Genomic DNA, 16,701 nt, shown 5'->3' on the forward strand with positions numbered 1-16,701 from the left:
GTGAAACTCATAAATGTTCCATAAAATTTGCTAGATTTTACTTATTAAAAACTTGAATACCCTTTCCTTCTCTTTCTTTCACTGTTACAGATCCACATCCAGAGAACTGAAGGATGTGACCATATGACATGCTCCCAATGTAACACTAATTTTTGTTATCGATGTGGGGAGAGATACCGCCAGCTCCGTTTCTTTGGAGACCACACATCAAACCTCAGTATATTTGGATGCAAATATCGCTACCTCCCAGAGAGACCTCATTTAAGGAGATTGGTGCGAGGGTCGGTCTGTGGTGAGTATCTGACATGCTTATAGGAGTCTTCCCTGGGAGTCCAGTAGTGATAATAGAACTTAGATATGTGACAGCTACGACAATTCTGAGCACCTGCTATGTGCCAGGGATCCTAGTAGGGCTTTTCCCATGGGAACAGGAGGAGCATATTCTCTCACCCTTTGAAATCAAAATTAAAAACTTTTAAGTTTTGTTAGCAGTACACTACTTACATGAGCAAGCGGATTTTGTTCGAAAAGCAGATTACTAATTACACTGCAGAAATCTGAAGCCTTTTAAATTTCCGAGACTCTGCGGTAAGCCACTTGATGAGAGAAATAATGTCAACCTTTGTTTTTGTATGGATGATATCTAGCAGCATGTCTGATACATATCCTATGTTTATTCATGGAAATTATGCAGTACGATACAGCATGGAGTGTGGTCTAGGAAGGCAAAAAAAAATCCACATATTTCAAAGTCCTGTAATGGAGTTTCCTTTTATCTTTATAATTGATAAGTCATTATATATATTTTTCTGTTGTATTAATAGGTAGTAACTAATGCTTGTGGAACCATTAGTTAATGGATGAGTGTCGAATGTCCTCAGTGCATACGAACCCAAGTTTGATTATCCAAGTATAAATGTTTTTGTGGATTGACTTTTTACCCCCTTCTTCCTCAACAACACACAGCCCCAACACATACTCACGTGCAAATACGCAAACAGAAACTCAGATACCTGCTTGTAATCTAATCACCATGGCCTAATGCCACTGCCTTTGAGTGAAACAGTGTTCTTCTGACCTCATATTTTTCTTCCAAGAACTCGCTCCCTACTCCTCTGGAGTGTTTCCGCTGTGAGATTTCTTCCTCTCTTTTTCACCACGCAGAGCTCCATTATTTCTTTTCAGTGCTGTTACTTTGCAGTCATGTTTCATTGCCATTTGGAAAATGTATTGATAATTATTGAAAAAGGAAGTATGAATGACTGAGCTATGTGCATGAAAGAAAAGCAGATTCTTTTAAAATATATAAGCCTATATATGCTAACCACTTAAGCATAGCTTTAAGAGTATACTAAACATAATTGTTCAATGCAATGTAGTATTACTTAATTGGATTCTCGTTGGTGAAAAATATAAGTAAAACCCATGGTTAGGCATGGTGCTAATTGAATGGTAATCTTTTTAAATTTAATATTAAAAACTATATATTATACATGTCTGGTCATCTGGTTCCAAAGACCACTTCTTTTTTTTTTTTTTTTTCTTTTTTTTTTTTTTTTCTTTTTCTTTTTTTTTTTTTTTTTTGTGAGACAGAGTCTCACTCTGTTGCCCAGGCTAGAGTGAGTGCTGTGGCGTCAGCCTAGCTCACAGCAACCTCAAACTCCTGAGCTCAAGCGATCCTCCTGTCTCAGCCTCCCGAGTAGCTGGGACTACAGGCATGCACCACCATGCCCGGCTAATTTTTTATATATATATATTTTAGCTGTCCATATAATTTCTTTCTATTTTTAGTAGAGATGGGGTCTCGCTCTTGCTCAGGCTGGTCTCGAACTCCTGAGCTCAAACGATCCGCCCACCTCGGCCTCCCAGAGTGCTAGGATTACAGGCGTGAGCCACCGCGCCCGGCCGAAAGACCACTTCTTAAGAATAAAAATGTTGGCCGGGCGCGGTAGCTCACGCCTGTAATCCTGGCACTCTGGGAGGCCAAGGCAGGTGGATCGCTCAAGGTCAGGAGTTCGAGACCAGCCTGAGCAAGAGCGAGACCCCGGCTCTACTAAAAATAGAAAGAAATTATATGGACAACTAAAATATATATATAGAAAAAATTAGCCGGGCATGGTGGCGCATGCCTGTAGTCCCAACTACTCGGGAGGCTGAGGCAGTAGGATCGCTTAAGCCCAGGAGTTTGAGGTTGCTGTGAGCTAGGCTGACGCCACGGCACTCACTCTAGCCAGGGCAACAAAGCAACACTCTGTCTCAAAAAAAAAAAAAAAAAAGAATAAAAATGTTAATATTTTTCTGACAAACTTCCAACAAATGGCTGCATTATGTTTCTATTTTTTGTGTGTAATTGGTGAGTCCAAATTACTGTCCTTAATTCATAGAATGGTGTCACAGCTGTGTGATTCTTCTGCAGAGTCCTGTGTTCCTTTCTTATTGCTTGTTGCATTTGGGTTGTGCAGTTCTGCAGCTGTGTCACATGCCTTAAGGTTACTACTGTACAGTGACAAGATACTAATTACTGGCCTCTTTTTTTGTGCTAGTGTCTTTCAAAGTCAGTAGGATTCTGATTGTGGACTCTTGTGTTTACATATGACTAGAGTTTATTATCATCACTGCTTAATTATTCATTTAGAAAAGAAAGTTCTGGCTGATATCACTTGGCATACTTACCAGCATTTAGCCTTCTTATTTTATAAGTGCTTCCTTTTCCAATTTGGTAAAATGATTCACTTGAGTAACTTTCAACGTATTGTATATTTATTGGTAGTTTTCTGTAACAGTCTTAAAACATCCCATTTGTACTTCAGTCTATTAGGTCTTCATATTATTAGTTTTCTTTGGACCCAGGAAGTAAATAAGCCACTTTTTTAGATGTGGGCTTGGGCAGAAGCCCTCTGTAGTACCTACCTGCTCTCCATTTTGTGAGCTAACTAGGTTTTCTCCTGCTAACTCATAATGTGCCACTGTTTTCATAATCTTTCAGCATCTTGAACATTGAAAATGGAAAAAAATCTATTAAAGGAAAAGCACAAAGATGGATTGTCCTGGTAGAATAAAGTGAGCTAGTTGCTTTGGAATTTTTTTTTTTTTTTTTTTTTTTGGTTATAAAAGATAAACAATTGATGAGATGTTGGATGCATGAGCTGAGGACTTCGGTGAAGTTACTGAACTCACATGTGAATATCTATTCTACACCCGATGCATTTCTTAGAGAAATACAGCCTGAATTATAATCAGACTTCTTATAAAATAACATACACTGTGGTATTTTAAAATCATTGCTGTAATTGTTTGGTAAATTTGTTTTGAGACTCTTTAAATTATTTTGCCTTTTGTTTTCCAGCTGGAAAATTATTCATTGCACCTCTAATCCTGGTCTTGGGATTAGCGCTAGGGGCCATAGCGGTTGTAATTGGTAAGAAACACTTTTATTAAGTGGACATGATTTCTGTTTCATGCCTGCTTTAGATAGCTAATCAACATATTCTTTAAAAATTCAGAGGAGTATGTTTCCTGTAGTGTGTATTTGTCTGACCTTTTTCAGTCTATGAACAATTTGATTCATGTATCTTATAAAGCATCATTAGCCCCCTTTGAATACTAAGGTTAATACAACTAATATCTTAGTGAAATAGTAGAGTGGACTAAAACTAAAATTTTCCAATTCTGAGTTCAGATTGGAGCATCAAGGAAAAGAAGCTGTGGCATACCCTTAGGTGTTTGGTTTGGTTCAGTAAAAAATGCCCTGGATAAAAAAGATGCCTTCAATGTGTATAGGAACATACCTAACATGTACTTGAACACTGACAAATAGGAAACCTTTCAGTGACTTGTATAGTTTTATTTATACAAGTATATTAAATTATGTATTTTATAGCAGTGGTCCTCAGACCCTAACACGCTTTAGAATAGCCTGGATGGCTGGTTCAAACACAGATTGCTGGTTACTACCTGCAGTTTCTGACTCAGTATAGGGGCAGAGCCCATGAATTGGCACTTCCAAAAAATTTGCAGATGATGCTGATACTGCTGGCTCAGAGATCACACTTTGATAATCATTGCTTTAGAGAATTTTAAACTAAATTCTAAATGCTGTAAACTAAACTAAATGCTGTAGATAAAAGTTGCATGGATGATCATTCCATATAGTAGACATAGTGTGGGTTTTTTGCTAAATAACATTATTTTTCATATGTAAACTTCTTTTTAGCAAGTAATGCATGTGCAGGACAAATAGAATTATAAAGTGTCTGACATTTAAGTTTTTGCAAGGAGTCAAGACATTATGAAGTAGATAGTATTATCTGCATTTTATAGTTGAGGAAATTAAGGCTTACTAGGGCCTCATAAGTGGTAGAACTGGGACTCAAACCCAACATTTGGCTCCACAGTCTATGTTCTGAAGTAATATGTTATACTCCCTGAAACTGAAGTGTGAATATCACAGTATACAAATGATTTGACTATGGTTTGATATTTTGATAGAAAGTATTATTCCAGGGCCGGGCGCGGTGGCTCACGCCTGTAATCCTAGCACTCTGGGAGGCCGAGGTGGGCGGATCGTTTGAGCTCAGGAGTTCGAGACCAGCCTGAGCAAGAGCAAGACCCCATCTCTACTAAAAATAGAAAGAAATTATATGGACAGCTAAAAATATATATAGAAAAAATTAGCCGGGCATGGTGGCGCATGCCTGTAGTCCCAGCTACTCGGGAGGCTGAGACAGGAGGATCACTTGAGCTCAGGAGTTTGAGGTTGCTGTGAGCTAGGCTGACGCCACGGCACTCACTCTAGCCTGGGCAACAGAGTGAGACTCTGTCTCAAAAAAAAAAAAAAAAGAAAAAGAAAGTATTATTCCAGTCTAAACTGGTATTACTCAAGGTTGTGTTAAAAGGGGCAAAAGCTAAAGGGAAATACTAAAGAATGAAATCTTGTAGAAGTAAATACATTTCATAGCATAGGTGTCTTCCCTCTCTTCATGTTCATATATTGCTATAATGATTATTTATAAACAGTTTGCAAATAAATAAAAATGGAAGATTTCAAATATGTAAATTTTAATTTTAAAATTTTAATTTTCAATATGTAAATACTGCTCATCCTAATTAAAATTTTTTAATCCCTAGGCTTGTTTGTATTTCCTATCTACTGCCTTTGTAAAAAACAGAGAAAACGATCACGGACAGGTATGCACTGGTAAAACGCAGATGATACCGTCTAAGCTGGTCGGAGTAGGAACTGTACAGAATGGTTCCCCCATCAGTGAGTCCCATTTTGAAAAACACAGAGAGGAACATTCTACCGTCTCTTCTCCCTGTGATTCTCCGCAGGCCACAATGCCTCTAGCTACGGTGCACTCCCAACCTGGTATCCTGTCCTTTCCCTAAACAAATTGCTGCTTTTCAAAAATGGTCACTTTCATAAACTATAAACATCTGTATCATAACTCTGACCTTCGTGGTTCTTGGAAGAAAATATTTTAATTCAGAACGAGTTATCCTCACAATTGTTCTGAGCACGCCTCTCCTGAGCATTGCTTGGACTGTCTAAACCCTGAACCTGCCTCCCAGCTGTCTTGTGAGACTTCGTGTGAATGAATAGCTGAAGTCCTATCTGTACCAACAAGCAAGGCCACTTTTCAGAAGATGAGAGTTCACCAAATGCACCTGTTTTCATCTGTGGCCCAAGCAGTATAATTCCTTTATTCTTCAGATGCTATAATTGCTCAAAATCTCAATGTCCAAAAGGGAACTAATGAAACTAAATTAATGAAAAGAATCCTGAGTTACTGAAGTGTATATGTGTAGGGGTGTGAATGTGTGTATATAAATATATATTAAAACTAGCCCCATTAACCTTGTATTTATCTAGTTCCATGCCTTTACACTATTTTTCCACACTTTCATAGACCTATTTAAAGATGATGGTTCCTTTGTGGGCATAATTTGGTAATGTATTGAATTAAAACCAATGTAGACAACAGGCTACTTCGATGTTGACCCTTTCTATTTCTTGCTCTCTCTTTTCGTCACACACATCCAGAAATTTGTACAATGTCACCCCAAGAAGTATTAAGCTTTATGAACTGACAGAAATGATAGGCTGCTTTTAAGAAATTCTCAAGATGCAAATATTCAGTCTTTTCAGATTTAGTATATTTTGGCATACATGCTTCATAAATCCTTCACATGGGATTATTTAATCCAAAGAATAAGTTTGGTGTGGAGAGAACTGCTTAAGTCTTGAAACAAATCCCTATTCTACTAATTTTTCAACCAACTTGTACTTACAGATAATTCTGCTTTAGGTCAAGGTTTACATTATTTAATACCCCACCCTCTTTCCTCTCCTTTCCTCCTCTCTCTTTTTTTTTATTTGTTCCCAAGTTTTTCATAAAAACACATACTAATTTTGAAGGATTTTTCTTGTGTTTACTGCTCAAATGCATAGTAATTTGTTGGTGTCTTGTTACGGTGCGGTAATTTGAAAACTTTTTATGAGTTTATGAGTTGATCTGAAATATAAAGGAAGCACATAAAAAGAGTAAGATATTTTCAGGAATTTTTTTCAAGCTGAGAAATCTTTAAAAATAAGAAAAGAACAAGTGACTAAACTATGATATTCCTTTGTTTTCATCACCAAGTTCATCAGCAGACAAGAATAAAAAGACCCCCAAGAAGCCTAAAGTTTCTAATTGTCTCTACATTCTTAAAACTAGCTGTTGTGTGTACATTTATGTGTCAGCAACCTTGTCTGATTTGAAATAGAGTATATGATAAAACATGCATTAACATGGATAGTTTGTTTTTATTGGGATCCAGAGTGTAAGAACATTTTATTATTTTTGTTTGACCTAAAAATGTGAAGTCTAAGTGCATTGGTAACAAGCCAGCATGCTTTCGTTCTTTCTGAGTATCACAGAATAGCTATACCACAGTGTCTGGACTAGTTGTCTATTTCCAGTTAGAGGAAGGTGTGACATTCATGGTTCCAGAATAGCATATTTCTAAAGCATAACGTAATACAAGAAAAAGTGATGCTCTAGTTTCACAAATTCATCTTTTCATACATGCATCCATTTGACAGATATTTATTGAGTGCCTATTTTAGGCACTCTAGCATTAAGACCAAAAGAATGAAAATCTCTAGCCTGAATACACACGTTTCTGTCATAAAAGTGCTTAGGTTTTGTAAGTTCGTCTTTCCTGGACTTAGGCGTTAGTTTGGCAATATGTGAATGTGATTAATCAAATCTAGCAGATGTGTACATGTATGATGTATATATATCATATGCATGGTATATATAAAATATTCCCATAACTGTATATGAATACATATACCATATACATATGTACCTACTGGCTAAATAATGTACTCTCTGGTCTTAGATAGTCTATTTTCTTAGGTTATAGTATCTGTTATCTTTGGCCTACTCAGGGATTTTTATTCCTTTCTTTAAATAACTTATCTTTTGGAGGTATTTTTATATTATTTGGAAAACTTTCTAATATTCCAGTTACAAAGTGGTGTCTATTTTCAGTGAAGGCTATTTCATCAATGCTTGAAATAGTGTGCACTGTGTCACACAGGATTTTCATTTTTCTATTGCACAGATTTTTTTAAATTAATGTATGCGTTTTCCCCCTAAAGGTTAATATATATTAGGCCTTTCCCTGCTGGTAACTTAAGTAATTATTTGTGAATTGTTCTACTAAGTTTCATCAAGATCTTAAAAAAAGAGAAGAAAATAAAAAGTATTATTTATATGTCAGTGCCATCTTTGAAGGTAAAATAATAGTAGTAACTTTTGGGATAAATTCTAAAAACTACTTTAGAAAAAGAAGCATGCACATAAAATAAATATCTTTATATCCAAGGCTTGTCATTTTTATATGTTTTTATTATAAATTTAATATATGCTACTTTTTAAAAAATCGACCCCACAGAATTTATAAAATACAAATTTCTCTGCTTAACCCACCCCTTATTTGATAGTGGGTAACCACTTAATGGTTTGGTATGTACCCTTCCAGACACTTTCTACAAAAACACAAATAGGTGTGCGTGTATATGTCTGTGTGTATTAGATTTATACAAAGAGAATAATAATATTTTTACTGTACTGTGACTCTTTCATTTTATTATAGATCTGTAGATACCTTTCCTTAAGAGTTTAAATAGATTTACCTCATTCTTTTGTAATTTATTACATAATCTATTCTGGGGTTATACTTTAATTTACTGAATTAGCCCATTGTGGAATGAACATCAAGATTGTTTTCACTTCTCTATGACAAAGTATCAGTAAAGACCCTTTTGCATATATTTTTGTCACCTAGTGTGAACATTTCCATAAGTTTTTAGGTTTTGTTTTTACAAGATATTTGTAATAAAATTTTTAATGCATTTTTAGGAAATGAGATCATAGAAATGTATTTGAGACCCTTTTTTGGATAAAAAGAAAGATTGCACAGGGGGGCATAATTTTTAAAGAAAAGCATCTTTTGAAGAATAATTTCCTCTCTGCTTTTTTAGCCAAATAAATACCTTGCCAAAACTTATAAGAGCAAATCTTTTTCCAGTGAAAATAAAATGTGATGAGATGTCTGTCAGGTAACGTGAGAAAGATGAATTGACTTTGGATTGCCTAGTTTGAAAACTTGAGGGATTTAGATGAAATACCCAAGCCAAATTGATGTTTGTCACATTTTTTAAAACACTATCCATGTTTGTGCATGTTGCTCCAGAGAAGAACTTACACCATAGTGAACAGTAGGAAGCAATATGTTGGCAATTTTAAATGCCCACAATAATTCATAGAAAAATAAATTAGATTAAGTAAGATTTGGTGGGATGATTATAAATTACAGAATAAGATAAAACATTCATTTTACAATGAATCCCAACAGTTCCTTAGGAATTTTTATATGTCACATAAGAAAAGAGAGGTCAAACCTTTCAATACAAGAAACATCCTGTTGCCACCACCTTGATTTTCTCCTAGGTGCTACTGTATCCTAAGAGTTGAACAGACAGGAGAACAATCAAAGATAAACATCAGTCAGGTTACAACATGATATCTTTAATTGTACTTTCTCTGCTGTGGTATCAAGATTCAGCAATGCCTGTCAGGAAATTCCTTGTTCTGTGACACTGCCATCTCTTGAGTCCCCAAGGCCCCATTTGAGCCTTCATCTTTTAACCCTGCCACCCAAATATATGATCCAGTGCTCCCCTAAAATACCTGCAAACCACTGTCATCTTTTCCAGTCCTGGGTGCCCCTTTCCAAACTCATTTTTCTCCACACCTCTGCTATTCTGCACTAAAAGAGAAGGAGACAGGAGGGGGTGAAACACTCACTCTGGCATGTGCGAAGCATTGGCATTCCTTCCTGACCTTTGTCAGATTAGAGTGCATCTGCCAAAACATCAATCCAGCGGTTCACATGTTAAACACAATTGTTTTAATCTTAGAATTTTACACTGCCTGTTAAATTTATGATTATAAAAAAGTGGCCTAAAAAACATTAATTGGTATTTTTATTAAGTAAAAAAATAAGAACATTTATGCCAAAAACCATTTTAGATTTTAATTTTATAAGCAAGCTGCACATATGCCTTAATGTGAGTCTTCATATTGGATTGTATTTTTATTCTTTCATATTTGTGGCTAAAATCTATTCCAACTTTTGAAAGTAATTTTTCTTGTGGTCATCTTTATTGGTTTATGTTAATGTCTATTATAAATATAGCCTTAAAATTCCATAATGCACTTTAAAATACTCGTGCCATTTTATTTATTTTATTTTATTTTTTTTTTTTTTGAGACAGGATCTCACTGTTGTCTGGGTCAGAGTATGGTGGTGCAGTCATAGCTCACTACAACCTCAAACTCCTGAGCTCAAGTGATCCTCCTGCCTCAGCTTCCCCAGTAGCTGGGACTACAGGCACAGCCAGCTTTCTTTTTTTCCTTCCTTCTTTTTTTTTTTTTTTTCTTTTTTTTTTTTTGTAGAGACAGGGTCTCATTGTTGCCCAGGCCAGTTTCAAACTCCTGGCCTCAAGTGATCCTCCCACCTCAGCCTCTCAAAGTGCTCGGGTTATAGGTGTGAGCCACTGTGGCTGGCCCCATTTAAATAATTTAACAGCAGAGTTAAAGCAACTGATACGTTTATCAATGGAGACAGTACAGTAACAGTGTTAACAAATATGTGTCATCTCTTTATATTTGGGAGAATCAGAAGCTAAAGATTTAAAACCAAGTAAAACATACCTGAAAAAAAGTAGCAATTTCTGAAATTATAGTAATCCTAGAAATTGGTTATCAGGAGCTCAAACATAGCAAATAATACTTAATAAATGTTACTTGATAACCTGGTTGTAATACTTGCTTAAAATATTAAATTAATTTCTACTAAAAGTTTTAACTGCAATTTCATAGTTCATGAATTCTATAAAAGCAGTTTCCCTGACCAGAAACGTGACAAATTAAAACTACCCCCAGTTGCCAGTATAAACATATTTTATTTTCCAAATCATTATAATTTAAGTATGACATTTTCCTCCTAATATGGAAAATAAGTTCCAAAATCACATTTTATTATGTATATCCACAATTATTACTTTGATAAAACTGAAATAATTTTATAGAAGCATTAAAGTATAATCTGAACAAAATCAGAATTTCAGGAGTATTTGAGATTGTGAAATGATACCTTTTAGATGCAAACTAGTGATACAAGACTTTGAGAGAAACGCAGTGGAACTCCTTTCTAACTCTGGTTTTGAGGATAGAACTAATATACATTTCCTACCCAAGTATTGTGTGTAATGCTTCACTGTTGCAAGGCCACAACTTTTTAGTTGACTTTATCCAAATTCAAGAAACAGAGAGTCACTGTAGTGTGAGCATTAGCTGACGCTTAAATGTATCACATATCTTATAGATTCCTGTACATATTGCCAGGTTTAGAAGCATACAGTTATGCACATTACAAAGTATATATACATATTTTTTGGCTAAAGAAGTGATCGTTTTGACAATAACAATATGGACTTAAAAGACATTAAATTATTTTTTTTAAATACACAAAACATTGCCACTGCCTTTTTTTACATTACTTTTGTCTTTTAAAAGAAATTTCATTCAGTGTATTTAACTTTGTATCACTTAGATTATTCAGACTTATTCATATAGAACACATTTTGTTTCTTAGTTCTGTGCCATGTTTTGTCACCCTGTTCCATCATTAATACTAAATGACTTCCTTCCCTTCTTGTGAAATGATACCCAAATACTTCGACATCTAGTTCCTGTTTTCTCTTAGATTTCCTGATTATCTTGCTTTTTGCCTCTGCAGTCTTCTTCCCATCTTGCCAAGTGTGGGACAAATTCTGTCTTACCATTAACTCCTTTCACTCTAGTGAAATAAAAATCAGCACTGAAAGGACTCCACAATTTAGCTCTGTTAGTGAGCATAATTTACCTTGGTTTATTCTATCTGTAAATTGAAATATATCAAGAGTGCCTGGAACACTTATTCCTCTTCTTGATAGGAGTTGGAGAACACTGCCTAGCCCTCTGCCAAAAAGTAAGTCAAATGAGTGAAAAGAAGTCAGTTGGATCAGAGGGCCTAATAATACTCTAAAACCAGGCTTCAGAAATTGCTTCATGAATATTGTAAGATCAATATTGTGCTTGCATATTAGTTGGACAGAAAGAAAGCATGTGTGGACTTTCATCCAGCCTGACCCCAAGTCATTCAGCCTTTATCCAAAAAGAATTGTGGTTATGGTTTATGATCTTTGTTTCAGCAAAAAGTCCTATGGCTTAGACTTGGGGTGGATTTATATAGTGTAGCATTTGTATATAAGATTCAGTCATGGATTCATACTCTGTGAACATTATTAGATTTTCGATAATCTAAAGTAGATCACATTGAATATAATTGATATTAGCCCTGTTCTAGAGAAAGCATTTGCCATTTGTAAATGTTCAGCTTTTTCATTGATATGATTTAGATATGTCACATTCAAAGTATATTTAGTATAGTTTTAGTACATGACGTAGAAAAGTTCAAAGAAGAGTTAAACTTGGATATTAAAGGGCCCTAGAAATTGGTGAAATAATGTCATTTCAAATTCTTGTGGCTGGCAAGCTATGCTGTCAGTCACCAGTTCCCTGTAAATTTGCATGGTGTTCACCTCATGCCCCGGCTTGGGAAATATTCTCAATAATCTAGCCAAATTATTAAAAGTAGTATTTTCATTAACATATTAGTTCTTCAATACCCAAATATATTTTTATTGTTTCAAGCAAATAGTATCTAAATATTTTATATAAATATCTAAATTTTTTTAGTCTATAGAAAATTAGCATGCTTTATGTTTCTTTTTAAAGAAAATTCTAGATAAAGCATCATGATTTTTTTTATCAGCTGACTAAAAACTTTTTTTAGACCCATTTTTTTTAAAAGTTCCATATGGCAGCTCCTCAATAGCTTACTTTTATTATTTGATCATTTTCATCACAATTAAAATTCTGTTGATGGTATTTAAAAAAGTAGACCAACCTTATTTCACATGAAACCTAGACTACTAATTGTTATAATGTTTATATATATATATGTATAAACATTTGCCTTGACAAGGACAATCTGTTACAGATTTAACATAATAATAACTAGTAAATTCTGACAGATCACAAATAATTTTGTGTAGAAGGAACATAAAAACAGGACATTAAATTGTTAGTAAGTTAACACATTATTAATTAAAAAGCCATGAGAGTTAGTTGTTTTGTTTCTATTTTACACAAAATTGATTTTAAGACATTTACATGAAACAAATGTATTTATAATTATGTATATCTATCTTAAAACTGTGGGACAATTATTCACATTCTCTTTTTTAACAGAGTGTAAAATACTAAAAAAAAAAAACATTTGGGTGTTTAATCTGTTATTACAATATATTCAGAAATTGTAGTTCTAAGGAATAATTGTCATCTTCTATTTAATTATCAGACTGTATCCCATTTTAATTATATTCTCATTAACAATAGAAAATAAGAAGAAATTTCTTAATTTTAAGATGAATAATGTCCACTAGTAGTTTGTACCAGAACTTGTCCATCATTTCACTGTTGCTATTTTTAGTTTTCTGTAAAATTTGTAGCTATTTCCCAATTAAGTCATAATATTTTTCATGTTTAAATTGAGCCTGGTTGAAAAGAGATTTCTTTGATTTTTTAATGATATTGGAAAATATTTATGTAATTTTATTTTTTAACTTTTCTGCATTTCATTAGTTATACTATAACTTTGATATCCACAAAACTATGTGGAAGAAACCATTTCAAACATATTTTAAGAGGCAGGTAGAAATAAAATAAGAAAACAGACAATGTTAATATTCATGTGAAAACATCTCTAAAAAGAAATTGTAAAGGAAAAGATAAATTCCGCTGAGGTGAAAATGTTGGGAAATAAGAAGTATTTAAAAGACCTAATTTTTGTATCGTTACAGTAATCAGCTTCTTATTTCCAAATGATTATTTCATGCTGTTGGTTCCATGAATTGTGCTTTTAACATAGTCTATAATTTCCTCACCACTTAGTGTTTATAAATTAATTACTACAAAGAAAGGAAGAAATTGGTGAATAAAAGCCAGGAAAACTGGGTTTATTCCCATTTTCCAATAGCACTAATGTACAGTCCCTTTAACCTTCCATATGGTGCTTTGTGTGATGAGTATATAACATTATACATGTTATTAGTGCCTTATTTTTTTTCACTTGACTTTATTTCTTATCTAAAGAGCCATATATTTTTTGTGAGTGTTTTTTGGTCCCTCTGTTTAAAGTGCTAAGGAGACAGTATATCTTTAGGAATATGTATAGGCTGCATTTGCTACCCTAATCTACTGTATTATCTCTAGAACAGCAGGTTAGCCAATGTATTTTTATTAAATTCATTATTCATTTTTAAACTAAAGTATAAAAATGGATATTAAACACCAGAAATTGAAGCTATTGAAACTGAAATGTATTGTACAACCACAAAAAAGAATGCTGATTAAGTTTGAACAGGAGTTGAAATAAATGGCTGTCAGTTTTGTCTATAGCTCCAATTAGGACAAAATCACTTTATAAAAAGTGTTAAAAATAAAAGTAACTATATGGTGTTTCATGTATTTGACCAATTCCTTACAGTTTGTCTTTATCAGTAATACAATTCCCTACAGATGCTGGAGAACCATGATGTTTGCTATTTATATGTTGTTATTCATTCACAGTGAGCTTTATCAACTCAAGCCATTTTGTATACTGTATTATTTGCTCTTCCTGGTCTGTGCCTATTGTTTTAGCTTTATACAAAGTGCTGGTTTTGTTGTATTCTTTATGTATCATAGTATATAATTCAACTTTTCCAGATGAATGTATGATGAATAATTAAAATAAACCATGTGCTTCGAAAAGACAAAGACACAGGTTGTATATGCAAATATGTGTAAATATTTGACAAAGAATAAAAAGGAAAAGAATCTTCCTGCCAACACATAGGTCCTGCTGGACAGGACCTGGAAATTAACAGATTTTTTTTTTAAGCAGTGAAATTTAAAAATCTATTACCTCAAGAATTTTCAGTGGATATGTGTCAATGTACTGCTCCTTAGTAAGTACAATCTCACTTGCTGCTGGCAGTAAAAGCAACCCAAGTGTCAGATCACACAAATTTTAGGGACAAGTCTTTCAAAAGATGGATACCTTGTGATATTTTGGACTTTTGTTAATGTCCCAATGGCCTTTTGTTGTGATTGGGCTTTTTTTTTTTTTAATTATTTTGGTTGGTTATTTTAGAATGGAAGGATAATCTTAATTATGAGATCAGATTGCATGGAAGAAAACATTCACTGTACTTGGATGAAAACTATGATGGGAATCAAACTATTTTGATTGTCACTGTGTGAGCTGTTGTATGGATTACTGTGGAGTGCTGTTTACTGCGTGATGTGTGCAATACATCGTGCAACATCATCTAGCAATGCCTAATAAAAGTTTTTAAAAGAGAAGACTCTTGTCTTTTTTTCAGACTATTTGGAATTCAAAGAAATTAAAAGGGAAAATTTGACAGTGCCAAAACTATCATATATAAGTAAACTTGGACTTAGTAGAGTCATTTCTGCACTGGATTCTAGGAACGGAGAAGTAGGAATAAACAGAAATTCATAGGTATGCTTTTGTTAAGGTGGATTGTGCTGTGTTGCTGGGGTGGATGTGCTGGTATGTTGGGGGAAAGAACATGGAATAGTGAAGATGGGTCCAAACCTGCATGGTGTGATAAAGAAGCAAAATAGTGTGGAAGTAAGAGGTTGGCTTAGGATGATGATTACTCTCTAGACCAAGGGGCTGGACTGGGATGGGGAGAATAGAAACCATTGAACTGCTGAAGCCAAATATATATGCCAACTGTATAACCTAGCAATTATTTTCCTAGTTCTATCCCCAGGGAAAGAAGGGCATTTGTTAATGGAAGGAGGTGTATAAGAATTCCCATCCACAGTAAAATGGATAGATTGTGTTATGTTCATACAATGGAATATAACAAAGCAATGAGAATGAAAAAAAAAAATTTAAATACAGAGCAATCCATGCAAAAGTACAGTTGAATCTCATAGACATGGTGAGAAAATGAAGCCAGGTGCAATAGTGTGTGTGTGTGTGTGTGTGTGTGTATATATATATATCTCGTAGGATGACTTTTATATGAAGATCAAAAATGGATGAAACTGATCAAGGGTGACAGAAATCAAAGCAGTAGTTACTTTTGGGCTGGGAATTAATGACTGAGAAAGGGAATGTGGAACCTTTCTTCAATAATAAAAATATTCTCTTACTTCATCGGGATGTAACCTATGTGAATATTTTGTGCTGTACGTTTAAAATCTGTACACTTTAAACATATCTTGAATGTATTTCCTACCTCCATTGAAAAAAATTAATGGAGTGAAAATTGTCATTTGGAAAATTCAGAAAATAAAAACCATGTATAATCCCAGATACAGATAAATATATGACTTTAATATGATATCCACCTAAATATAAAAATACAGCCACTTTTTTTCTTTTATTACTATATTGGCTTCCCTGGGTCATTAAAATACTTTGAAAAATGGTATCTACATTTTCAAATGGCATATATTTTAGCTATTTGTAGTTTCTTGCTATTAGCAGACTGCAGTGAACATTCTTGGACAAAAATCTTGGGATCAATTCATAGTAAAGGAATTGCAGGGGCAAAGGCTAAAAACAGTTTTGAGACACATGTTCCCTCCTATATCCAAATGGCAGTTTAAAGTTGATTACAATTTATATTCTCATCACCGGCTTACAAGAGTTATTGATTCCATTTGATTTTTACCAAAACCATTTTATCTTTTTTTAATATTTGCCAACTTGACAGGTGAAAAAAATGGGTCTAATCTTTTTTAATCATGGTCAAATAATATATATATAGTACCAAATTTCTATTAAATTTCCCTTAAGTCCATTTGCATCTAGTTCCTTTCATTGTAATAAAGCACTCATAATTTCCTTCTGTTTTCCTATATTTCCAAACCCCAAGCTGTTATGTTTAAATGCAAAAGTGGTGATGAATTTTATTATAGCTACAGCTGCCAACACACACATACATAGTACAGT

The 16,701-nt window shown here is 34.0% G+C and overlaps 1 protein-coding gene across 1 annotated transcript in view; it reads left to right on the top strand.

Annotated features, from left to right (window-relative positions):
- The window catches only part of RNF217 (ring finger protein 217), a 98,191-nt gene extending 92,990 nt beyond the window's left edge, over window positions 1-5,201 (top strand). The window contains exons 4-6 of the mRNA XM_069488586.1: window positions 91-292; window positions 3,347-3,418; window positions 5,128-5,201. Of these exons, the coding sequence (XP_069344687.1) occupies window positions 91-292; window positions 3,347-3,418; window positions 5,128-5,201 (348 nt within the window). The remainder of the gene's footprint in view (window positions 1-90; window positions 293-3,346; window positions 3,419-5,127) is intronic.
- The last annotated feature ends 11,500 nt before the right edge of the window (window positions 5,202-16,701 follow it).

This window comes from Eulemur rufifrons, chromosome 15 (genome assembly GCF_041146395.1).
Source record: "Eulemur rufifrons isolate Redbay chromosome 15, OSU_ERuf_1, whole genome shotgun sequence".
Classification (NCBI taxonomy): Eukaryota; Metazoa; Chordata; class Mammalia; order Primates; family Lemuridae; genus Eulemur; species Eulemur rufifrons.